Raw genomic sequence first — 26,906 nt, 5'->3', positions numbered from 1 at the left:
TAAGCTGCTGTAACCATGTGAACCTTTCTTTATTTTTTTAAGGTACAATGTCTAAGTGTAGTTAATGTGAAACAGCATCATAGAATCTCAATGACTAAATCTCAGTCTTAAAGGTTAAAGTAAGAGTATAATCAGAGGCACTTCATATCAGGCATCTGGTGAAATAAAGACATAACACTGAGGCTTAAAAAAGGATCGCTTGTCTGAGTTGTCAAAGATCAATACAATCACCCACACAGAACAGCTGAATAAGAAGAAATGCCCTGCTCTGTACTCACCCCATCCAATCAAAGTGAATCCCCACAGGTACTTTGTGTCTGACAGGAAGGCCATGAAGATGAGGCTGTGCAGGTACAAACCTTCCACAAGGATCCAGTAGTAGTTTGTTGCCAGAAAATAAATGAACAGAAGGACTGTCATCTTACAACCTATCTAGAAATGGAAGAGAGACATCAGCATCACAATTTTAAAGATTGACACATTGACTCATTTTATCTCCTCAGTGGGAAGCTGAACAGTAAGGTAAAGCTGTGGTCTTTGGGTTTTGTAGAAAAAGGACAACTTGATGAAATCCAGTAACAAAATGGCACTTTGCTTCACTCTGATGGTAATCGATCCTGAATGTGGGTCACAGTCTGTGTGCAATTTCACTCCGTGTCTGCATGGGTTTCCTCCCACTTCCCAAGAGCTGGATTGCCCCTAGGTGCAAGTGTGTGTGTGTGGGGTGTGTGTGTGTGTGTGTGCCATCTACAGTGTGCTCCTGCCTCGCATCTGGTGGGCTCCAGGTTCACTGAGGAAAACCATCAAAATAATTCCTATATTGAGCAGTGACCCATAACTGGATGGATCGATTACTGAACGAACGAAATGCATATTTACATCACAAACTGTGGACTTAATTTAACTGATTTAATTTCACTGAAAATGTGAAAGACTCCATACTCTGACAGATTTCCCTTTTTTTTTTTTGTCAGTCATGACACCCTCCACCTTACATGATTTGCTCAGAATTAAACATAAGTCCTGACCAATGAGCCCAAATAAATAATCTCACAATGTTTCATGAACACACATGGAAGAAAGTTCAGCTCAGCTGTCACTGGTTATTTAGTTTTACGCATGATGTTAAGATTGCATCTTCACACAAGCTTGTCGATGTTCTGTCACGCTCTGCCCCAGACATCCACTCCTGAGCTTGCAGATCTCCCACGTCAGCTCCAATCTGGGACAGGAATTCCATCCTGCCTGCTTCCTTGTTCAGCAAGTGCTCACCTGCATTCACTTCCTGATCATCACTGCTGCTTTTTTAAACGCCGTTCTCAGCCACAGACAGTGGCAGAACGTCTTGTATGTAGACTCTAGCCATTTTTTGCCTTGAGAGTTTTTCCATGTCTTTGCCTGCCTTGTATTTTAAGTCAAGTTTCATGGTTTGAATTTCCCTCCGAGGATTAATAAAGTGATTCTGATTTTCTTTTTATACCTGGACTATTTTTATTGTTTCTTAACCAGTTTTGTTTACATTTTTGCCACACTCTTTTCTGGATTAAACCCACTACACTTCTTGAATTAGTCTGTGTGCGTGTTCTGCTTTTGGGTCCTAATTCACCACACCTCCAGCAACCCTAACAGTACGTTCTGGCCAGCATGGATCCAGCAGAATTCGCCCATCTGAGAATGGCCGTCCAACAACAAGGGACTTTCCTCGGGACCGATCAACAAGACCTACGACAAGTCCATCAGAACCTCGCCACCTTGTCCGACTCACTCAACCTCCTCACTACATGGATGCAGCATTATCAAGCCATGCCTACCCCTGCCCATCCACCTCCGACTCCAGCTCCTGCCACCACCTTTCTCCGCGAGTCGAGACTCCCAGCACCTCAACCCTATGATGGAAAACCAGGCACTTGCAGATCTTTCTTGTCTCATGTTCATTAATCCTAGAGCTGCAACCTCTGGCCTTCCCCACAGAATGCTCCCGGGTAGCATATACCATCACACTCCTCACCGGCAAGGCCAGGGAGTGGGGAACAGCGGTCTGGGACGCCGATGCACATTTCTGCTCCAACTTCAAAGATTTCTCCGAGGAGATGAGGCGAACTTTTGACTGCTCTTTGTCCGGCCAGGAGGTGGCTAGAGAACTCATGGAGCTGCGGCAGGGGTCCTGATCTACCTCAGACTACGCCATCGAGTTCCAGATGTTGGCGGCATCGTGTGGTTGGACAGAGACTGCCCAGGTCGATGCGTTCCTGCACAGCTTGTCTGACACCATGAAGGACGAGTTAGTATCACGGGAACTGCCGTCGGACCTCTCCAGCCTCATGGACCTCACCAACCGTATCAATGCCCATATCTAGTAATGGCGGAGAGAGAAGACTCGCCCCAGCTTCACCTCCTCTCCATCTCCCGCCTCGTCCATCAAACCCATGCAGGTAAACCGGGTTCGGGTGTCAGCTGAAGAATGACAGTGCCGGCGGAGCACAGGGGCCTGCTTCTACTGTGGTCAGCTGGGACACATCTGCTGAGCCTGCCCATTAAAAGGATGAGCCCACCAGTGAATCGAGGGGCCCTGGTGGGCATCGCTCGAAACCAGCCCCCCGCTGATCGACCGTTACTCCCTGTCATCCTTGACAACCAGCATCACCACCTCCCAGGCCCTTGTTGACTCAGGGGCGGACAGGAACCTGATCTGCTCCACCACCGCCAAGCGTCTGGGAATCCCGCTACTCACTCTCTGCGTTCCTCTCACTGTCCTGACACTCAATGGCACTGGCTTGACCACCATCACCCACCTCACCACCCCACTCACCCTGAGGATTTCCAGTAATCATTCTGAAACCATCCAACTTCATGCCATGAACAACCCTCACGTACCCATCGTTCTAGGATTACCTTGGTTAATGCAGCATAACCCCCACCTAAACTGGGCTGACAACTCCATCTTAAGCTGGAGCCAGTCCTGCCTAGCTTCCTGCCTGAACTCCACTCTGCCTCCCGCCAAGCCACCACAGCCTTCAGCCAGTGAGTTTCCCGACCTCTCATGTGCCTCCAGAATACCTGGACATAAAGCTTGTCTTCAGTAAGACCCGAGCAGTGTCCTTCCCTTCTCACAGACCCTATGACTGTGGAATTGACCTCCTGCCCGGGATGGCACCACCCAAAGGATGACTCTACTCTACTCTCTCCCATCGAAAGGCAAGCCATGGAGAAGTACATTTCAGAGTCCTTGGCAGCTGGGATCATCCGCCCTTCCTCCTCCCCAGCTGGGGCAGGATTCTTCTTCGTGGAGAAAAAAGACAAGTTGCTCCACCCCTGCATTAATTATCAAGGCCTCAACGCCATCATGGTCAATAACCGCTACCCACTACCGCTCATGTCCATGGCCTTTGAACTATTCCAGGGAGCCAAGGTATTTACCAAGCTGGATCTATGTAATGCTTACCATCTCATCAGGATCAGGGAGGGAGACGAGTGGAAGATGGCCTTTAACACTGCCATGGGTCACTACAAGTACCTTGTAGTCCCCTTCAACCTGACCAATGCTCCCGCAGTCTTCCAGGCACTCGTGAATGACGTCTTAACAAAGATGTTGAGAGAGTCCCTTTTCATGTACCTGGATGACATCCTGATCTTCTCCCGCTCCCTGGAAGAACATCGGGGTCACGTCTGGCAGGTCCTCCAGCACCTGTTAGAGAATAAGCTGTTTGTCAAGGTGGAAAAAAGTGAGTTCCACCAGAGCTCCGTCTCATTTCTGGGGTTCATCTCCCCAGTGAGATCCAGATGGACCCCCTCAAGCTTGAGGCAGTCGCTGACTGGCCCACCCCATCCTTGCGGTGAGAGCTCCAGCGTTTCCTGGGATTCGCTAATTTCTACAGGCGCTTCATCTGGGACTTCAGCACAGTGGCCAGACCTCTCACGGCATTGACCTCAATCAAGAGCCCATTCAAGTGGGGGGAGGAAGCAGAGAATGCTCAAACGCAAGTTCACTACAGCACCTATCCTCACCATACCCGACCCGGCCAAGCAGTTCATTGTGGAGATCGATGCTTCCAAGTCCGGGGTCGGAGCTGTTCTCCCCCAGAGGGCCAATGACAACAAGGTCCACCAATGCTCCTTCTCTTGCCAGCTGTTCCTTGCTGAGCGGAACTCTGACATCGGCGACAGAGAGCTGTTGGCTGTCAAGCTGGCCTTGTAGGAGTGGAGACACTGGCTCGAGGGGTCGGATCTCCCCTTCATTGTCTGGACCAACCACAAAAATCTAGAATACCTCAAGTCCGCCAAACGTCTCAACTCACGTCAAGCCCGATGGTCTCTCTCTTCTCCCAATTCCAGTTCACGCTCTCCTACCGCCCAGGCTCTAAGAATGGCAAACCGGATGCCCTGTCCAGGATATTCTCTTTCAGCCAGGAGGAGTCTAGAATGCCCGAAACCATCCTCCCTCCATGCTGTATGGTGGGGGCTGTTGTACTTGAGGTAGAGACATTCGTGCAGAAGGCCCTGGAGCAGGACCCCGGGGCTGGTAACTCTAGCAATATACCACATAACCATCTGTTTGTTCCCTGTTCTGTGTGAACCCAGGTGTTGCAGTGGGGTCATGGCTCCAAGTTGGCTTGTCACCCGGGAGCTGCTCGAACCCCGGCACTCATTCAACAACGCTTCTGGTGGCCATCGATCAAGGAAGATGTCCAGGAGTTCGTGGCAGCCTGTGACACATGTGCCTGGAACAAGACAGCCAATCAACCCCCTGCAGGCTTACTGAGACCCCTCCCAACTCCTCGTCGACCCTGGTTACACATCGCCCTGGACTTCGTCACAGGACTCCCCAACTCAGGTGGCAACAGATGCATTCTCATTGACTGTTTCTCTAAGTCAGTCCACTTCATCCCTCTGCCCAAGCTTCCCACAGCTAAAGAAACTGCCGAACTACTCATCCTCCACATCTTCCGCATACACTGACTCCCCTCTGACATCATCTCTGACCAGGATCCTCAATTCACTGCGCAGTTCTGGAGGGCCTTCTGCAAACTCATTGGGGCCACCTGTAGTCTCATCAGGATTCCACCCTCAAACCAATGGCCAGGCAGAACAGGCAAATCAAGACTTGGAAGCGGCACTCAGGTGCATGGCATCCAGGGATGCCGGTTCTTGGAGTAAGTACCTACCTTGGGTTGAATATGCTCACAACACTCTGCCTTCATCTGCCACAGGTCTCTCGCCCTTCCAGCGCTCCCTAGGCTACCAACCACCACTCTTCCCCAACCAAGAGGAGGTCTTGTCTCCCGCAAGCTGGCTCCCAGATATGTAGGACCCTTCCTCGTCAGTAAGGTAATCAATCCATGTTCTGTCAAACTGGCATTACCACTCACCATGCGACACGTTCACCCCACATATCACAATTGAAACCTCTAGTCTCCAGTTCTTTGTCCCCACCCTCCAAACCCCCTCCTCCTCCCAGGCTCATAGATGGCAGCGAAGCCTACACTGTCAAAAAGCTGCTGAAGGTGTGGAAGCAAGGCAGAGGACTTCAGTACCTGGTGGACTGGGAAGGTTACGGTCCTGAGGTGAGAAGTTGGGTCCCTGCCAGGTTCATCTTAGACCCAACCCTCATCACTGACTTCCACCGGCAACACCCTGACCGCTCTTCCTAAAGCGCCTGGAGGCGCTCGTTGAAGGGGGGGGGTTACTGTCATGCTCCGCCCCGGACATCTGCTCCTGAGTTTGTGGATCTCCCACGTCAGCTCTGATCCGGATCCAGGATGGGAATTCCATCCTGCCTGCTTCCCTGTTCAGCGAGTACTCACCTGCATTCACTTCCTGATCATCACCACTGCCTTTTTAAATGCCGTTCTCAGCCACAGACAGTGCTAGAACATCTTGTATGTAGACTCTAGCCATTTTTTGCCTCAAGAGTTTTTCCATGTCTTTGCCTGCCTCATTTTTTAAGTCAAGTTTCACGGTTTGAATTTCCCTCCGAGGATTAATAAAGTGATTCTGATTTTCTTTTTATACCTGGACTATTTTCGTTATTGTTTCTTAATCAGTTTTGTTTACATTTTTGCCATGCCCTTTTCTGGATTAAACCCACTACGCTTCTTGGATTACTGTCTGTGTGCGTGTTCTGCTTTTGGGTCCTAATTCACCACATCTCCAGCAACCCTAACATGTTCACTGTCACTCTCACTGTATTATGCGGAGTTATAAATATTGAGCATGCTGGACTTTACACACTCCACAATGTGTGATTCATATTTTAAAATGCATGCTCTATTACTTTGAAAATTTCTGCAGCTAAATCTGTTTCATGACATGTCTAGTTGTAGCTATGTTCAACTCTAGGGTATACTCTGGATGAAAATCTGGGACATTCTTTCATTTCAAACCACAATTTGGAAACCCAGTGTATTGGTTTGCACTTCATATTTAAATCATTACCTTTGTATTGGACTCATCTATAACATATATTTTAAAGTTTGTTTTGCCAATATAACCTTAACCCAGAAGTAAAAGTCATTTCATCTCATTTTTAACTCAGCTGGACTAAAGTGATATAATTTTTTTTCAGTTCTTTTTTTTTTAATCAAAGTATGCAAATTAAAGTCCATCCAACCCTACCAAGTGAATTTCAACTGCATGTCAATCCTCAATCCAAAGACCCTTAAGAGTAACAAAAAATGTGTATTTTCTTTGCATTTTTATAAATGAAGGAATATATTTTAAAGTTTGTTTTGCCAATATAATCTTAACCCAGAAGTAAAATTGCAAGAAACTTTAAATGCATGTAATAAAGAAACCGACAGATATCGGGTATTAGAAAGTTTTCACCAGATCCTGTTATTTATCCAAGTTTGGTCTGTTTTGAATATGACTTGTTTCAAGTTACCTGAGATGTTCGTGCACCCTGAACAATCCTGTATACGGTAAGTAACCCCAGAACCCTCTCCAGCTCATGTAATCCTCATCTCATTATCTCTAGCCACTTTATCCTGTTCTACAGGGTCGCAGGCAAGCTGAAGCCTATCCCAGCTGACTATGGGCGAAAGATGGGGTACACTCTGGACAAGTCGCCAGGTCATCACAGGGCTGACACAGACAACCATTCACATTCACACCTATGGTCAATTTAGATTCACCAGTTAACCTAGCCTGCATGTCTTTGGACTGGGGGGGAAACTGGAGCACCCGGAGGAAACCCACGGGGAAAACATGCAAACTCCGCACAGAAAGGCCCTCGCTGGCCACAGGGCTCGAACCCAGACCTTCTTGCTATGAGGCGACAGCGCTAACCACTACACCACCGTGCCGCCCTCATGTAATCCTATCCTATCTAATTTGTAAATGACATACTATTCTAAATAACCGACTGTTTACAATGAATAAAAGCAAGAGACTGAAAAGTGTAGATGAAAACAGCATTAAAAATTCTACTTCATATTTTTGTTGTTCACCAAGCCCAGCACACGTTCCTCAAGTCTAACAAATAACAGAGTAAAATGGGGTTAATTTAGTGCTGGCATATCATTCTTCTTTGTCTCACACCAGCTGCCTATTAATTAATTTTTAGGGCACTCTAGTTTCAATCATCTTATTGAAAACATGCTACCTGAAGAAACATACAGCCTTCACACAGAGATTGTTTTTCAATGAAGCTTAAATGAATATGGGGTATCCATGATGACAGGCAAGATTATGATGCCATGTATTAAAATATTACAGCCTTTTTCCATAGTCCTTCCACAGCCTTTAAAACAAAGCAACCATAAACCCATTATTATATATGAAATATAAGATTATTTTTGCCATCTGTGTTATTCAGCTTTTGAAATCAAATTGAACATGAAATGGATCGGAAACAGCCAAAAATTACATATTTTTTCTAAAACAAAGAAAATATTAAAAACCTCATAATGCTACACAAATGCCATGAACCTGTCAGAGAATCTGTAGCCTAACAATCTTTTACCTTTTATCAACATAAATGGTGCACCATGAGAACAGAGCGATTTCTTTTATTGAAGTCAGTCATTTTGAAAACCTGAAATGAAGAAAGGACTCTCAAAACATTTTCTCACAGAATGCTCCATCATCACCTTTTGAAGCACAGTGACAGGCTAAATTATCCAGACCTGTATATGTCAAAGGAAAATCCATACACATGTGGCTCTCAGTGAGAACTCAGTCAAGTCAAAACTCAAATTAAGATTCAAGTTACTGAATAAGAAGTGCAAACTACAGTATAAGTTATAATGTAGGCTATACCTGTTTCTATATTTTAAATAAATAAATATTGAGGAACCTAGCTTTGCAATGAAGGCTCTTTATTTGGCCATTTTCTCTCAAACCATAAAAACAATATTTTTTTTGAGACAGTAAAATGGCAACTAAAACCGGAATGGGATGATTGGTTGGAAATATGGCCTCTGTTCACCAAAAAATCTAATTAAGCTTGGTGAACAATGTATATCCTAGTAAAAGGATTGAAGAAGAAGGACATCTAGTACCTCACATTTCCCTGGCTGACTCCTATAGATGAACATTCTATACTCTTTGTGTAGAATGCTCCTTGGTCATGATGGATGAGAACTATTTTACATACAGTACCAGTCACAAGTTTGGACACACCTACTCATTCATAGGTTTTTCTGTACTTTGACTATTTTCTCCATTGTAGAACGATAAGTGGTGTAAGTGGTCTTCTCACAGCAAGAAGGTTCTGGGTTTGAGGCCAGCGGCCAGCGGGGGCCTTTCTGTGCGGAGTTTGCATGTTCTCCCTGTGTCTGCGTGGGTTTCCTCCGGGTGTTCCGGTTTCCCCCACAGTTCAAAGACACGTGGTTAGGTTAATATGGGATGGCCTTGGGCTGAGGTGCCCTTGAGCAAGGCACCTAACTCCCAATTGCTCCCTGGGCGCTGTTAGCATGGCTGCCCACTGCTCTGGGTATGTGTGTGTGCTCATTGCTCATGTGTATGTGCATGTGTGTGTTCACTGCTTCAGGTGAGTTAAATGCAGAGAGGAATTTCACAAGTGTGTGATGAACAAAGTTGTGCTTTCTTTCTTTGCTTTCTTCTTTTCTTTCGATACTAAAGACATCAAAACTATGAAATAACAACTAAAAGAAATAACAGTCCATCATTACTTTAAAACATGAAGTGTTTTTTTTTTTATTAATACAAATAAAGAAAAAACATTGAATTAAAAGGTGAGTCCAAACATTTGACTGGTACACATTTGGATGTGCAAAGTTCTCTCTGAGAAAACAGTAGATTGCAACAATGGCTTCCCAAGGACAGTACAGATGAGGAATTTTCTTTCAAGAATAATAGTTTGTTTACTTTTTACACATTATTTATGAAATGCCAATAAGTATAACATATTCTTGTTAGAGGAAAGGTAAGTAGTTTTTCAGATTGATTTAGTGAAAAATTCCATCCACATTTTTTTTTTTATATGGTCATTTTGCTCATTTTAAATAAGGGTGTAAATAATTATGCTTGGTGCACATTGTCTAAGATAAAATTCTTTCAGATTTCTTATTTTGCAGGTACTATGATATATGTTCTTTACAAAATGTTTTCTGTACTCCAGCCCACTGAACTGTCAAGTCATTCTAATATTACGACATTACGTATGTGCATCAGTGGGAGGGAAAAGCTTCTGCTGTCATTGACCTTGATGCTTAAGTACAACTCAGGTTTTCACAATACACACGCAAGAGGAAAAGGGAACCAGCATATTATTGGAAAGCACATATCAGGTACTGTTCATTATTAACCTAAAGTCTTAAACATTTTAGCCAAGTAGAAGATCAGACAGCTGCTGTAGACTTTTATTATTAATGAATGTCTAATACTGCAGTCTTGTCAGTGGTAGCATGGAGGAAGTTGATGTATCTAATTGGTTTAGGTTGAGTTTGTTCATCTAACAAGTTATGCTCATACAGTCAGTATTATGAATTGACATCAAGCACTGTTGTCGTCATATGTACATATGCACTGCAGGTCTTCACTTTATCCATGTCACTGAAAAGCAGACAGTGTAGATTTTTATATCTCTACACTGAGATGAATTTTAAGCCACTCTGCATTCATCTTAGATATAGGCCGAATCCCATTTCACCCCTTGGACCAACCCCTTGGCCCTTCCCCTCCATTTTGCGCGTTCACGTGAAGGGGTAGGGGTATCCCAATCCCAGTTAACGCGGAGGGGTAGGGGAAGGGGTAGGGCTTCTGTACCCCTCCAAATGGAGATTTTCCGGGAGCTGACTCCGAACGAAGGGGTTTGAGTGATTTCCCACAATGCCATGCGGATTTCAGCGAGATTTCATGCGGATTTCAGAAAGATGGCGGTTCCCGCGGCGAAAGATTGTCATAAATGTATTTTCTCCATTATTTACGTGTTTTAAGTTGTTATCCAGAGGAAACACGCCGCTTGATTCGCTTTCGAGCTGAGAATGAGCAGCGATTTCTGAAATCCAAGCTGCTGCTAAAAAGCTTTGGGAGTGAGTATTGTTTTCGGTTGCTTGACTGCGTACGTTTTGTTCTGTTATTCTCGCTTTTATTGTTTACATGAGTGTTCTGACACCTCATTCTGTCGGATGTGGTGCACGAAGCGCCAAAGATATCCCATTCAGTGGTGTTAGTTAACAAATCACACCCTGCCAGCAGAGATTTCTGGTTCTGGCTCTGACTGTGGTGGCTGGTCGCAGCCAATGACGCATTTGGTCGCGTTTTGCTAACGTAAACGCTAACGGAGGTATGCGATGACGTATGCGATCGTTGAAGGGCTATCCCAATACGTAAGGGTTGAATTTCAAGCCCTATCCCTTGTAGCTCAGTTTCAAGGGGAAGGGCCAAGGGGAAGGGGGAGGGGTAGGGGTAGAAATTAGAATTGGGATTGGGCCATAGCATTGATATTTTAAATATTTTTTAATATTGGCACTAAGATCTAACTTTAATTTAATAACATTCACATCATCCTTTATTCTATCCATAGTCACTGGATATGAGCAATTGTGCACTCTGATTGGCTACTCTACTACTAGTCTATCAGCTCATACCATGAGTAGAGAAAAACAAAATGGCAGAGTGCATCAAGTCAGATATATCACTTTATCAAGTATTTAAAAGAAACAAAAATAGCTAAATAAAAGAATATAGTCCCTCCCCACCAATATCTCCTGTTCCACACTCCAGCCCAGTTGGTGGCAGTAATGCACCTTTAAGTTGGTTTGCCAGCTGCCAAAAAAAGAAGAAAAGAAAATGGCAGACCATGTTACTGAACCAACCGAGGACGAAATAAAAAACTCGACTCGAACCCCCAGGAAAAAATAAAAAATACAAAAAAGCAACACAATATGGAATAAAAGTATTTCATGGTAAGAGTGTATCTTTTTTTTTTCAAGAATTATCGCATTTTTCACAAATTGCTACTGTCATTTTGCTGGTTTGTTTACATTTGAAGAGGAAATTATTTTGCTGGATGTTTTGTATAAAGTTTTCATTTTTCAAATTTGCAAGAAATAAAAATAAAAAGGCTCTGTTTCTCAAAATCCAGTGACTGTGGACAGAATAAAACAGCTATTCCACTCAATCTCATCATATATGGCTTATAGCTGACTCGGCACTCCATGCCTTGTCAGCTATCAGCTCATGTATGCAGGGGTGCCGCCAGAAATTTTGGGCCCCATGAAAGATTAGAATTTTGGGCCCCCCAACTTTGCCCACCCTCGTCACAATTGCACTATTGTCATTATTTGACTTTTGATAGCCCATGGACCTTGAGTTTGTGACTGTTATTACATTTTATGTATTAACCTACCAGGGACTAGATGAAAACTGGTCAGTGACTAATTCTGGTGCATTTACAATCACAAATGAAAATTCAAGATTTTGCCACATGCCTTCTTGTGCTAGGACAATTGGTAGTGAAATGTGTGATGTGACTGCTAATAAATCATAGAAAAAGTTTTCTACCCAGCATCAAAATACCTATGGAAATCCCATGGATTGTTATGTGTTAGGTAGAAAGCTGTGTGTACTGTTCTGCAAAAAGGGAATATGTTCAATTTGAAACCAATGGTTTAGAACGTGTGAACATTCCACACACGTAACGATGTCAAACACTTGACTGGTGTCCGTTATTAGCAACACTTTAATCTAGTAAACTGTATATGGCGCTCGCTCATTAAAAACTTCAATCCTAAAGCATTTATGGGTTGTATTGCTGCTTACCTCCTTCTCCAAAGGGGGGGTTCAGTGGTTTGGTAGGGCGGAGGTCCCCCTGAGGCTGAATCTGTGCTTATTTAGGGCACCCCATTAGTTATGAAACTGGTTATTAACACTAGTTATTAGCACCAGCATAACGTAATATTTCATCTTGTTTATCACACAAGTCAGTTCCGTTATTAAAATGGAAAAAATGTCACTGTACAAACTGTAAAAGTGTTCTCTTGATAGGCTAATCCAAGCATGTTCATACTGTTCATTTACCATTCGCTAATATTTTGAACACACGTGAACGATAACTACCTTTCTTTGGGAAAAACTGAGTGACCAGTTGCCTGCCTCTCCGGTCCCTCTCAGCTTTCAGCTGCCTTTCTTTACGTTTTTGACAGCCACTCTTCATATTTAGCGATCATAGACTGTACGCACTCCACTGCTGGCTGGCTGGCTGCTGCACTGCGACACAGCAGCAAGTGGCGTTGCACTGATCAGCACACAGATTTAACGCATCGCGCTTCTACCAGAACTGGACCGTACCATTTCGCAAAAGGGGGAGGGTTAAATGACTATGTTGAAGAACTCAAGAAATAGACAACCTTGTTCAATTAGCTCATTTTACCAGATGGAATATTGCATTGTTGTTGTTTCAAAAGTCTTATTAAAATCATTAAAAGCATATTATCAGCCCCTTAAAGGGCCCCATGGCAGTGCTGGGCCCCTAGAATTGTTCTAACCTTTCCCCCCCTGGCGGCGCCCATGCATGTATGACTCAATTTCGTGGAAAACTGTTCAATATCTGACAACAATAAGTCTGTATAAAATATTCTACCTACTTATTTACCTGTCTATTGCTATTGTACCTGCTAAGGAGATAGATCACTGATCTAATGCACACATACCTTTTTAATTAATTTGAGTCAGCAGATGGGCTTGCCTCTGCTACCTAGATTTTCACAAATAAGAAATTATCCTCCATTGGGAATCCAGGTCTTGAACTAATTTGACCAAAAAGCACTTTTAATGTTCTTGCAGTCCAAGTTACCTTTTTGTCATTTATAAATTCAGGCCTATACAAATTTTTAGAACTTTGTTATTTCTGGAGTAATTTTACTTTCATTCTCACTGTGGAAAGGCCTCTTATGGACATTAGAGCCTTATGTTGAATCAAGGGGGTCTGTTAGAAATCTATGAAACTAAATCAGGGACTTTAAGTTTGACATGAAAAAACAACCATCAAATTGCCATTGTTTAAAAAAAAAGAAAAATATAAAATTAGCATTAAAGCATGTTGAAATTAACTTTGGCCACTGAAAATATTTCTTTCTGAAACAAAAGACGGTCAATAAAATAATCCAAGCTTCTAATAAAGAACAAATGTAACACACTTGATCCTTTTTGACCATAACATTTGCATTTTGATGTGCTTTTTCAATGACACGCTTTTCTTTCTTTCTTAATGTCAGCCTTTTTCAGGGCTATATTGTGAGAACAGCACTGAGTGTAAAATGAAAAGCTTTGTGGAGTCGTTAAAATCTGCTGTGCATACAGCATTGCTTCTGACATAAAACTGGCTTAATCTGCCAATTAAAAGCTACCTGATTACTCTGTTCTTATTTAAGGCACTTTTTTCATGGATGTCTTATGGATGTGGGAATAACAAATACTTGAATTGTGATTTTAGTTTTCAAATCTTACTACTTCAAAAATGCAAAAAAGCTCCTTGAATTTTCTCTCCAAAAGAACATCAGGCCTAGAAATAAATATATTTTTTTCACCAGCAGCCGGACTAGTTACCTTCCAAAGTAACTAGCCAAACAGAAAATCTCATCTCATCTCATTATCTGTAGCCGCTTTATCCTTCTACAGGGTCGCAGGCAAGCTGGAGCCTATCCCAGCTGACTACGGGCGAAAGGCGGGGTACACCCTGGACAAGTCGCCAGGTCATCACAGGGCTAACACATAGACACAGACAACAATTCACACTCACATTCACACCTATGGTCAATTTAGAGTCACCAGTTAACCTAACCTGCATGTCTTTGGACTGTGGGGGAAACCGGAGCACCCGGAGGAAACCCACGCGGACACGGGTAGAACATGCAAACTCCACACAGAAAGGCCCTCGCCAGCCCCGGGGCTCGAACCCAGGACCTTCTTGCTGTGAGGCGACAGCGCTAACCACTACGCCACCGTGCCGCCCCAAACAGAAAATCAACTCGCCAAAATTTGTTCATGTATGAATTTTACTTCTGTCAAAAATAACGCAAAAGAGAGTAGTTACCACTGTTCATGACTAATGTGCATTTATTTCAAGACCCGAGTATTTTGATACTGTTGTTAAATACATAAATGAGAACGACACAGAGCACCATAATATAATATCAACAAATAATAATATATTGGAAAACTTGGCAACTTGGTGTATGAGTATTGAAAACAAATATACTTACTATCATGACTATAGCATCCAAAATATGTCCAACATGCTTTCTGTATTTAACCATTTATGAGAAAGAAAGCATTAGGAGCTTCATATTGACTAGGAATCAACTTGAAAAAAAATAATTATTCCATAAAAATCGTATCGCAGCCAAGGCCTACCCTGCTCCCACGTTTGCTTATAAGTCCTTTGTCGTTTCTCCTTCTCGTATGCTTTATCGGCGGCCTTTTTCTCCTCTTCAGACTGAGGTCGCTTTGTCCCTGTCTCTGGCGGTTTCTGTACACCTTTCAGAAAATTCCACATCGCAACGTAGCTTTGGCAGATGTAGATGTAAACAACAAAAACGTGTTAAAATGGGCGATAATGTGGCCACATCTACTGAATTTGATAACGTGATGTGGCAGCGGGCGCGTGGCCAAGTGGCGGTCTGTGAATGGAGGGCGGAGTCAGGGAAGGTAAGTGGTGGAATCCTTGCACCTGATGGGGATTAACATGTGTTTGTGTGTCTTCCCCAGTGACCGCGCCCTTTAAAAGGAGAGGAGAGCAGAGAAAGGGAGTTCTCTCTCCCCAACCAGAACATGTGTGTGCGCACGGCTGGGAAGTGATAAAAGGCTGAAAAGCTAGCAATAAATTGTTCATTGAGAACTCAGTTCTGGCCTGCCGTGCCTCTGTGCTCCACCCACCTGGTCCAATACTACACGTGATTACCACGATATTCAATGAGATGCGTTATATGCATGCGCAGTAGTGAAAAAACCGACAGCCTGACTCGTACACGATATGATTCGGAATTCTTCGGTAGTTTCCGTCCTGCCGATAAACACATCGATTAACACAGACATGGCACACGCTTAATATGTGGCAGCTTTAGTTGACGGTGTGTCTGAATCTTCGTTTCATATATATTTTTTATTTTCAACTAGCCAGCTGGGCTGGCTAGTGACAGGAATTACCCGCCAAATGACAAATTAAGTCGCCTCGGGCGACCAGACCACCGCGAATTTCGAGCCCTGAACGTTTATTGCTGTCACCCAGTTTGCCTATTGTTACTAAAAATTGTTATTTAAAAAATCATTTATGTTCTTATTCATGAAGGTTTTTTTTTTCTTATATTTATCCATGATAGCCCTAAGCAAAGAAGTGCACCTCAGTGCCCTCCTAAAAATGTAATCAGGTTGGCTTCAGGTATGTCTAAACCCTTAAAGTGTTATGTTAGATCTTTCTGTAGCAAACATAAATCTATTCTAGTTTGACAAATGAATGTTATTAAAATACCAGAGATAAATGAATAGGGGTGGCACAGTGGTGTAGAGGTTAGCACTGTCGCCTCACAGCAAGAAGGTCCTGGGTTCGGGCCCAGTGGCCGGCGAGGGCCTTTCTGTGTGGAGTTTGCATGTTCTCCCTGTGTCTGCGTGGGTTTCCTCCGGGTGCTCCGGTTTCCCCCACAGTCCAAAGACATGCAGGTTAGGCTAATTGGTGGCTCTAAATTGACCGTAGGTATGAATGTGAATGTGAATGGTTGTTTGTCTCTATGTATTAGCCCTGCATTGACCTGGTGACTTGTCCAGGGTGTACCCTGCCTCTCGCCCATAGTCAGCTGGGATAGGCTCCAGCTTGCCTGCGACCCTGTACAGGATAAGCGGCTACAGATAATGGATGGATGGACAAATGAATAGAACCAAAATGTACTGCCATTAGTCTGGTACTCAACTACTTAATACTTAAAATATAACTGTCACATCATGTAGATTTCTTTTTTTCTTTCAGAAAAAAATCACTTGACTTAAAAGGTGTGAAAATAGCATCCGAAAAATATCAAGTGTGTCAGCCAGATAACAGCTTTACAGCAATCACTCATTTCAGTTGAATAAGAAAAAAAAAACCAAAACTTTTTTTAATCAAAGAAGTACAGCTAAGTGATTTTATTATCAGCAGAACACTAACCTGTCATTTTCAAAGTTTTCACTGAGTGGCTTCACAGATTTTAAGCTGTTTGGTCTTGTATTTTCAACAGTTAGGCTACATCCACACGACAACGGCAATGAGATTTTATTAAAAAAAAATATATTGCGTCCACATGGGCAACGGATCAGTAAAATATCAGGTACATATGGCAACGCAACGCTTGCTGAAAATGATGCAATACACATGCCACACCTCTAGGGGCACTGTAAGACGGTCCCATCGGAGACACCAGAACAATAGAAGAAGTAGACGCATGCGCATAAACCCCTTCCTCTACCTGGTGTGAAGCACTGTCAGGAACAAACACACAAGAAGAAGAAGATGGCTGTGACTACGCGAGGAAATCGTGCCTTCTGTGTGTACAAATTAGTTTTATTAGTGTGCATAGTTTTATATATAACTTAATTTTCTTATTGTGTGTGGACATTTTGAAAAGCATTTTTATATAATTTATATAACTTTTTATATTGTGTGTGAACATTTTGAAAAGCAGTCTTATCCAATAAAAAAAAAGAAATTCAAGAAATGGTTCAGTTACTTCTCATCTCATCTCATTATCTCTAGCCGCTTTATCCTTCTACAGGGTCGCAGGCAAGCTGGAGCCTATCCCAGCTGACTATGGGCGAAAGGCGGGGTACACCCTGGACAAGTCGCCAGGTCATCACAGGGCTGACACATAGACACAGACAACCATTCACATTCACACCTACGGTCAATTTAGAGTCACCAGTTAACCTAACCTGCATGTCTTTGGACTGTGGGGGAAACCGGAGCACCCGGAGGAAACCCACGCGGACACGGGGAGAACATGCAAACTCCGCACAGAAAGGCCCTCGCCGGCCCCGGGGCTCGAACCCAGGACCTTCTTGCTGTGAGGCGACAGCGCTAACCACTACACCACCGTGCCACCCTGGTTCAGTTACTTGTTTATTTAAAAGAAAAGCTGTATACAAAAGTGAATGCAATGCAGTGGTTCTTACAAAACAGCGAGAGTGCTGCTTGTTCTAGTCATGTGGTTGTGACGTCATCGTAAACAAATCCGTTCTACTCATCCAGACGACTTCTCAAAAAATATCGTTTTGGGGCACCCAAAACGCCGGTGCCGTGTGGACGCCAGGCCGAAACGATAAACAATTTTATCAGATTCACCTGAATCCGTTGCCGTGTGGACAGGGCCTTAGATCCACAATCCATGCCTATGCGAGGACATCACAATCTAACACAAATATGCTTACATAACCACAGTCATAATCCTAAACTGCAGTGAATTTAACAGGTTATAGGGTGAATTTTTGCTGATCCATTTTCAAATGACTGTGGAAGCTCAAATAATTTTTTAAATCCTTCAGACCTGGTACTGGGCCCAATAGAACACTACTGTAATTGACATCCAGTAAAAAGTTCAAAAAATGCTGTTTTGGTAAGTTCTTTGGTACAAAACTTTTGTAGTATCTATGTAATTTATGGTAATTCTTTCTTTTTTCTTTGTCCAGTTGCAGTCAAGGAATTACTGAATTTAAAAAGTGGCATCTTTTGCATGGGACCATTGCTATAATGGTGTTATCCACTGTCTAATCTCAAATAAACTTTTGACAAGGATAAAAAAAAAAAAGTAAATTTCTCATTTGGTTTCTCAAAATTTACATATTATAAACTTGAGGCCTCTATGGAGGTCTTGGATATCCATAGAGACCAAGTTTATGTATATGGATCTGATAATTATGGAATTATTTTTTATTAATTTTGGGTGTCTGTCTAGGTGAGCCACACCTCCCAGCACCCTAGGCTTGAAGAGGATAAACAGATGAGGGGGCACATGTACGAAAGCAATAATGAATTTATGCACAATTATAAACTTATTGAACCATACAATCTAATTTATTTCCTGCAAAACAAATATAGTAATATTCATCCTTTTGCCATCAGTGGATGAATTAAATGAGACCAGAGACAATTTCTGACACCTTGCCAGCATCTCCCTGTGCTCCTTCATGTACCTAGCAGCATCTATGGGAATCACACCTCCTTTAGGAAGTTCTTTTATTTGATCAGTTACAAATCATCTGAGAGCTTTTTGAATATATTTACCGGACTATCTGGATTACAGCATGACACATGGGTCCTGAAATGGAGTAGCTTCCGCATTCTGGAAATATTTATACTGGTTCTTCTTGGTGCACTACATAGTCCTTATAGGTGGAATTTAGCACGAGTAGTTTATATAGTATGCCATTAAAAATCCATCTACAATCATGCAGTCTCTCCTATGAACTTGTTTTATGGACATGGTCTTGTGTTGCTCCAGCAACAAGTTTGAATATTGTCATGTCAATTTTGTCAATTTTTCAAGACTGTACAGCTTTTATCAAAGTGTAACTATCACCTATCAACCTAAGTAAAATATGATACAATCATCACACGCGAGCAGAAATTAATGGACCTAAATGAATAAAGGGAATTTATTAGGGGAAAGTGGTAGCTACTGATTAGAAGGCTGTGAGTTTGAATCCCAGCACCACCAAGCTGGTTCTTAAAACGGCTCTTGACTGCTCAGTTGTATAAATGAGAAGGGTGTCTGCCAAATGCTGTAAATGTAATATCTAGTTTTTAAGTGTTTCTTTTTTCTTTTAGCAGTGAATCTGTTATTGTGCTTATTGTGATTCTTTTAAAGTTGAAACATTTCTTCACCAGATAATGTTAATGTATATCCTAGTCAAATGATTGAAGAAGGAGAAGAAGAAAGACAGTCCAGTGAGTTTTTTTTGTTTTTAATACATATTCAGGAACTTCCTTTACATGTTAGGAAGTTGGCGTCAGACAGCAGGGTTAGCCATGATACAGTTACCCTTGGAACAGACTGGGTTAATGGTCTTGCTCAAGAGTGGCAGCTCTCTGGGGTTGGGGCTTGACCTTCTGATCAGTATCCCAGGGCCTTAACAACTGAGAAATATGGAACTTCAGGCATTGCGTTAAATTATAATTATTTAGTGTCATGCTACCAAAATTAAAAAAAAAATCTGTAAGAAATATACTGACATGTCAATATGTATCTGAGAGCAGAGAAGGATGCAGGACTGTGCCATCTGCAATCAGCCCTGCATTCCAATAGTTTCTCCAGAAATGTGCTTTAAAAAAAATAATGAGCAACAGTTTAAAAGCAGGACAAACAATTTTATTTTCAAATAATAACAAAACCCTTTCATTGATATTGCTACTGTATTAATCCATGTATCTCTCAGTGACTGCAACCTTTATGACAGATGATCAAAGAAAAAGCACGCTTTGGTTAATCTTGTATTTCTGCCTAAATAAATTTTTTTTCAAAGCTTCGACCTGGTAATCAACTGCAAACTTGAGTCTGCCTTTTTATGCCAGTCTTTGAGTAAGAGATTCTTCCCTGTGTAACAGCCTTTCAGACCATGGTGATGTCAGACTCTCTTAATGCTGGATGTACATACTTTAGTACCTGATGCCTCCAACTCCTTCACCAGTTCTTTTGTAGTCTTGTGGTTAAGTTGAACCTTTTGTACCAAAGTTTTTGTCCCTGGGAGTTAACTTGTGTCTCTTTACTGAATTATGCCATCTGTGTGGTCCCAAGAGTTTTATAGTACCAATCAAAAGTTTGGACACACCTCATAATTCAATGAGTTTTCTTTATTTTTATTAATTAAGACACGTAATGTCTTAAAGTCATGACAGACTGTTGTTTCTCTTTACTTAGCTGAGCGGTTATTGATATAATATGGATTACTACAGTTGTATTTTATTATTTACTATTTACTGTTTGATCTCAAATAATACAGCCACCGCGGGTGCATAAGCGTACTCTTGGTGCCGGTCCCAAGCCCGGATAAATGGAGAGGGTTGTGTCAGGAAGGGCATCCGGCGTAAAACTGTGCCAAATCTAAAGCCTCACTCACAACCCGCCGTAAGTGTTTTGGACATGCATGGGTCGCAGGGTTTAGTAGTTCGCAGCCGTGCCGCAGGGTTGCTGTGAACCCGGGGGGAAAGTTTGAAGGAGGAGTACAGGCAAAGTACTTGTCAAGTACAGGTTGCACGCCTGACTTCCTCGAGGTGTGGGAAAAATTGCGCCATCAGCCCGTGGAAAGCACATGCCTGATGCACGTGATCAGTGTGTGTTCAGTGAGTGTAGAGTGCATGTGACTTGCATTTTACCAGTATCCTGTGCTATGAGTACGGGCTGCACTTGTGAAGCACATGTGACACGTGTGATTAGCACGTTACAATCACTCATAACTTGCGTGTGACGCAAGCCAGGAGTGGGTATAAAACCAGCGTGTCTGCAGCATTCTGCATCTGTCTTTCAGCTGAAGAACATTGGATATTTTGTGGGAAAAATTTAAACATTTTCAGTTTAAAGTTTAGAAAATGGGACCCAAGAAGAAGCTAGCAAAAGTGAAGTAACCCAGCCTGAAACAGCAGAGGGGGAGGAGGAGGAAGAATTTGATGATGGCAGCAGCACCAGCAAGCCCTGCACGGACAGGGAGAACTATGCCTTCAAGCCGGCAGAAGGCACAGCACCCCGCCAGAGGTATTTTCACAGGTAAATACATATGCTTTAAACATTCATTTCAGTATCTATATTCTTATGTAATTAATATTATATATGCTGATTTTCATGTTGTTAGGACTTGGACTGTTTTGGCCTCTAGAGGCCGCTGTTATTTCCTTTTCGTGTCTTGTTTATTTTGGCCTCTAGAGGCCGCCACTGTTCCTGTGTTTTGTGTTTTTGTTAATTGCCTGTTAGTCCTAATTATCTTCACCTGTGTCCTTAATTAGTTTGTGTATTTATACCCCTGAGTTCAGTCCTCTTGTCACGGAGTCTTTGTGCTGTTATGTTTATCTCCAGTTTCCTTTGTACTGTGTTTTGTGGATCTTCTGAGCTTTTGCATTTTTGCCTTTTTCTTTTTGAATTATACTCTTTGTTTTTGTTTTTTTTGTTTTGCCCTGGATTGTATATAGTGTACATAGTATAAATAAACCTTTTGTTACTTTTTCTACTTCCGCCTCACGCCTCTGCATTTGAGTCATTCCCCTGGTGGCCTAGTGGGGGTTTGCTGGATCATCACACCAACGAACCAGGTTCGAATCCCAGCAAAACCCTAACAGAAAGACTCCGTCCTTGGCCGACTCAGCAGAGGCTGCTTCAACTGTCTACCCGGCCAACCTTCAGGGAATTATGGCAGCTTTGACACGCTTCAGAGCGACCATGGACGCTCATGGACGTACGCTCACCAGCCAACGTGAGGCCCTTGCTCGCCACGAGGAACTGCTTCAGCAAATTGGGAAAACCCTGGCACAGCTGACATCTCTGCCTGCATCTCCTGCTCCTGATCCAGTTCCTGCTCCTGATCCAGCTCCCACTCCTGCTCCAGTGCCTCCTGCCATGCTGCCTTCTTCACCTCGCGAACCCAGCCTTCCTGCACCACAGAGGTATGACGGCAAGCACAGTGAGTGCCGAGAGTTCCTTACCCAGTGTCAACTCACCTTTGAGCTTCAGCCTACCACCTACACTACGGATCGCCGCAAGATTGCCTTTGTGATCACCTTATTAGCTGGTAAGGCGCGAGCCTGGGCTACTGCTATCTGGCAAAGACAGGGACCTGAGTGCTTTGATTTCCAGCTGTTTTCTGAAGAGATGCTTCGGGTCTTCGATCAGGCAGACATCAGTACCGACGCAGCCCGAAAGCTCATGTCCATCCGGCAAGGAGGAAGCGTCGCAGATTACGCCATCTCGTTCCGAACACTCGCAGCAGTAAGTGGATGGAACGAGACTGCCCTGGTGTCAGCCTTCCACCATGGTCTGTCTGACCCCATCAAGGACGGTCTGGCCTCTATTGGATGCCCAAGTGACCTCGAAACCCTCATCTCACATGTTATTCGTCTGGACAACAGGATGAGAGAACGCCACCAAGCCTTGAGCCCCCCCAGCCTCCCTACCTCTACCTGGAGACCATCTACCTCCTTCAGTGACTGTCCAAAACCCATGCAAGTGGGTCGTACTCGCCTCTCCGCATCTGAGAGGGAGCGCAGAAGGAGGGACAAGTGCTGCATCTACTGTGGCAAGCCTGGTCACTTCCGAGCATCATGTCCCGAACTCTTGGGAAAAGGACCGCCCCGTCCAGCCGAGGGAGGGTTGTGACGGGGCCTACCCTCTCTCCCGGACTCCCTGGTCAAGGAATCTACATCCCGGTCTCCATCTCCTGGGGTGAGTCTGTCCACTCTTGTCAAGCTTTGATAGACTCAGGGGCGGCTGGGAACTTTATGGATATTCACTTCGCCCAAAGCATCAATATACCTACTGCACCTCTTGAAGTCCCTCTGTCTGTGTCTGCCCTCGATGGCCAAGCGTTAGGTGATGGAAGAGTCACCCAAGTTACTTCTCCAGTCTTCCTCCAGTCTCAAGGTCACAAGGAAGAAATATCCCTGCACCTGATTCCTTCACCTGAGTTCCCAGTTATTCTAGGCCTTCCTTGGCTTATTCGCCACAACCCTCGCATAGACTGGGTAACAAGCCAGGTTGTGGAATGGGGCCCTGCATGCCATGCCTCTTGTCTGCTCTCTAGCTCTCCTGTGTCTCCTGCCGAGCCCCTTGATCTCACCGAGTTATCTCAAGTTCCCACAGAGTACTGGGATCTCAAGGAAGTATTCAGCAAGAGCAGGGCCGCCGTTCTTCCTCCGCACCGGGCCTACGACTGTGCCATCGACTTGCTCCCTGGGACTACCCCTCCTCGTGGCAGACTGTTTTCCCTCTCTCAGCCAGAACGCAAGGCTATGGAGGAATACCTCAAAGACGCCCTGGTCTCTGGGTTCATTCGACCCTCCACCTCACCTGCTGGTGCCGGCTTCTTCTTTGTCGGCAAGAAGGATGGGGGGCTTCGACCATGTATTGACTACAGGGGCCTGAACAAGATCACTGTGCGCAACCGATATCCCCTTCCGCTGATGTCCACTGCTTTCGACCTGCTCCAAGGCGCCACCGTCTTCACCAAGTTGGACCTACGGAACGCATACCACCTCATCCGTATCCGACAGGGAGACGAGTGGAAGACTGCCTTTAACACCCCGTCTGGGCACTACGAATACCAGGTGATGCCCTTCGGACTCACCAACGCACCAGCTGTTTTTCAGGCCCTAATCAACGACGTCTTAAGGGACATGATTAACCTGTACGTCTTTGTCTACCTCGATGACATCCTTATCTTTTCCAAGACCATGCAGGAGCACCGCCACCATGTCCGCCAGGTTCTCCAGAGGCTGCTACAGAACAATCTGTTTGCCAAGGCCCAGAAATGCGAATTTCATGTTCCCGAGGTCTCCTTTCTGGGATTTATTGTACGGACAGGCCAACTCCAAATGGACCCTGCCAAGACCCTGGCCGTCCGGGACTGGCCTACTCCCAAGTCCGTTAAGGAGGTTCAGCGGTTCTTAGGATTCGCTAACTTCTACTGCAAGTTCATCAGGAACTTCAGTTCTGTGGCAGCACCCATGTCAGACCTCACCAAAGGGACAGGTGGATCTTATGGCTGGTCTCCTCAGGCAGAAAAGGCGTTCAAAGACCTCAAGGCCCGCTTCTGCACGGCACCCATTCTGGTCCTCCCGGACACCTCCCAACCATTCATCGTGGAGGTGGACGCCTCGGACAGTGGTGTCGGCGCGGTACTCTCTCAACGTTCGGAAGGAAAGCTGCACCCCTGCGCTTACTTCTCCCACCGCCTGAGTCCTGCGGAGTCCCGGTACGATGTGGGGGATCGAGAACTGTTAGCGGTCAAACTGGCCCTTGAGGAGTGGAGGCACTGGCTGGAGGGAGCGCAACATCCATTCCTGGTTTGGACTGACCACAAGAACCTGGAGTACCTCCACCAAGCCAAGAGACTGAACCCTCGACAGGCTAGGTGGGCCCTGTTTTTCAGTCGGTTTGACTTCACCCTCTCGTACCGTCCCGGCTCCAAGAACACCAAACCTGACGCACTGTCCAGGCTGTTCTCTGCCACTAACAGGGAGAATGAAGTCGGGCCTATTATCCCGGTGTCCCGGATTGTGGCCCCTGTCCGCTGGGGTATTGAGGAGGCTGTTCGACGAGCCCAACGCCAGGACCCCGGTCCTGGGACGGGGCCACCGGGCCTCTTGTACGTCCCACATCAAGCCCGGGCCAAGGTTCTCCAGTGGGGTCACTCTTCCCCTCTCACCGCCCACCCGGGAGCTCGGAGGACCCTGGACTTCCTGAAAAGACGCTTCTGGTGGCCTAACATGGAGCAGGAAGTAAGGTCATTTGTCCTGTCCTGTGAGGTTTGCACCAGAACCAAGAACCCACGACAGCGTCCCCAGGGTCTCCTGCATCCTCTGACCATTCCCCGGCGTCCCTGGTCCCACGTGGCAGTCGACTTCATCACGGGTCTCCCTGAGTCACAAGGTAACATGGTCATTTTGGTCATTGTTGACAGATTCTCCAAGGCCTGCCGCTTCATACCTCTGTGCAAACTCCCCTCTGCTCTTGAAACAGCGAAACTTATATTTAATCATGTCTTCCGAGTCTTTGGTCTTCCACAGGACATCGTCTCAGACCGAGGGCCCCAGTTCTCCTCCCGAGTGTGGCACGGGTTCTGCAAGGTCATCGGAGCCACTGCCAGCCTCTCCTCTGGGTTTCACCCACAGTCCAATGGTCAGACGGAGAGGCTCAACCAGGACCTGGAAACCACCCTGCGAGGCCTGGCTATGGATAACCCGACATCATGGAGCACCTGGCTGCCATGGGCAGAGTACGCCCACAACACCCTGCAGTCATCGGCCACCAAGCTGTCGCCATTCCAGTGCCAATTCGGGTTCCAGCCACCTCTGTTCCCGGACCAGGAGGAGGACGCGGGGGTGCCCTCGGTCAACCAATATGTGAGACGGTGTCGCAAGACCTGGAGCAAGGTCAGGAAGACCCTCATACAGACCTCCAGAACCAACCAGACTCAGGCCAACCGCCACAGAAGACCTGCACACACTTTCCGCCCTGGGCAGCGGGTTTGGCTGTCCACTAAGGACCTTCCGCTGCGGGTGGAGAACCGCAAGCTTGCTCCTCGCTACATTGGCCCCTTCAAGGTGGTGCGCAGGGTGAACCCTGTCTCCTACCGGCTCCAGTTGCCCCGGACTCTTAGGATCAACCCCACTTTCCATGTTTCCCTGTTGCGGCCTGTACTGACGTCTACGTATGCCCCTGCCCCTAGGAACCCCCCACCCCCCTGCATCTTCCAGGGGCAGACTGTGTTCACTGTGCATCGCCTGCTTGACTCCCGCCGGGTCCGCGGCGGGTTGCAATATCTGGTGGACTGGGAGGGCTATGGTCCTGAGGAGCGCTGCTGGGTTCCTGCTCGGGATGTCCTAGATAAAGAACTGTGTCGGGACTTCCATTCGGCCCATCCGGATCGCCCTGGGAACGTCAGGAGACGCTCCTAGAGGGGGGGGGTCCTGTTAGGACTTGGACTGTTTTGGCCTCTAGAGGCCGCTGTTATTTCCTTTTCGTGTCTTGTTTATTTTGGCCTCTAGAGGCCGCCACTGTTCCTGTGTTTTGTGTTTTTGTTAATTGCCTGTTAGTCCTAATTATCTTCACCTGTGTCCTTAATTAGTTTGTGTATTTATACCCCTGAGTTCAGTCCTCTTGTCACGGAGTCTTTGTGCTGTTATGTTTATCTCCAGTTTCCTTTGTACTGTGTTTTGTGGATCTTCTGAGCTTTTGCATTTTTGCCTTTTTCTTTTTGAATTATACTCTTTGTTTTTGTTTTTTTTTTGTTTTGCCCTGGATTGTATATAGTGTACATAGTATAAATAAACCTTTTGTTACTTTTTCTACTTCCGCCTCACGCCTCTGCATTTGAGTCATTCCCCTGGTGGCCTAGTGGGGGTTTGCTGGATCATCACACCAACGAACCAGGTTCGAATCCCAGCAAAACCCTAACACATGTATGTTTCAGCTAACGACGCCCAGGAATGAGGACACTGCAATCCCATCATTGCTGTCAGGCCATTGTGCCATGCTTAAGGCCAATTTATGCTGACAACCCAGTCCTCGCAGATAGCGTCGCAGACAGTGTCTGCGTAGCCCCCCCCCTTCGCAGACGCTCTGCGCGCACCTCCCAAAAATTGTGACCACCGCAGAAGCCTCGCAGACAGCACCGCAGACAAGAGGGCTCTGATTGGTCCACTCTACATCTGCTGTACACGCACTTCCGCTTCCCTACTTTCCCAGTTTGGTTTGTTTTCACGACCGGCATTTTTAAAA

At 45.1% G+C, this 26,906-nt stretch overlaps 1 protein-coding gene across 1 annotated transcript in view; it reads right to left on the bottom strand.

Moving 5' to 3' along the window:
• Window positions 1–26,906, bottom strand: part of pth2ra (parathyroid hormone 2 receptor a) — a 193,749-nt gene that overhangs the window by 102,144 nt on the left and 64,699 nt on the right. Inside the window, exon 7 of the mRNA XM_060928657.1 lies at window positions 279–432. Within this exon, the coding sequence (XP_060784640.1) occupies window positions 279–432 (154 nt within the window). The remainder of the gene's footprint in view (window positions 1–278; window positions 433–26,906) is intronic.

The sequence above is a fragment of the Neoarius graeffei genome, chromosome 9 (genome assembly GCF_027579695.1).
Source record: "Neoarius graeffei isolate fNeoGra1 chromosome 9, fNeoGra1.pri, whole genome shotgun sequence".
Classification (NCBI taxonomy): Eukaryota; Metazoa; Chordata; class Actinopteri; order Siluriformes; family Ariidae; genus Neoarius; species Neoarius graeffei.
This window is presented reverse-complemented; position numbering and strand designations above follow the sequence as displayed.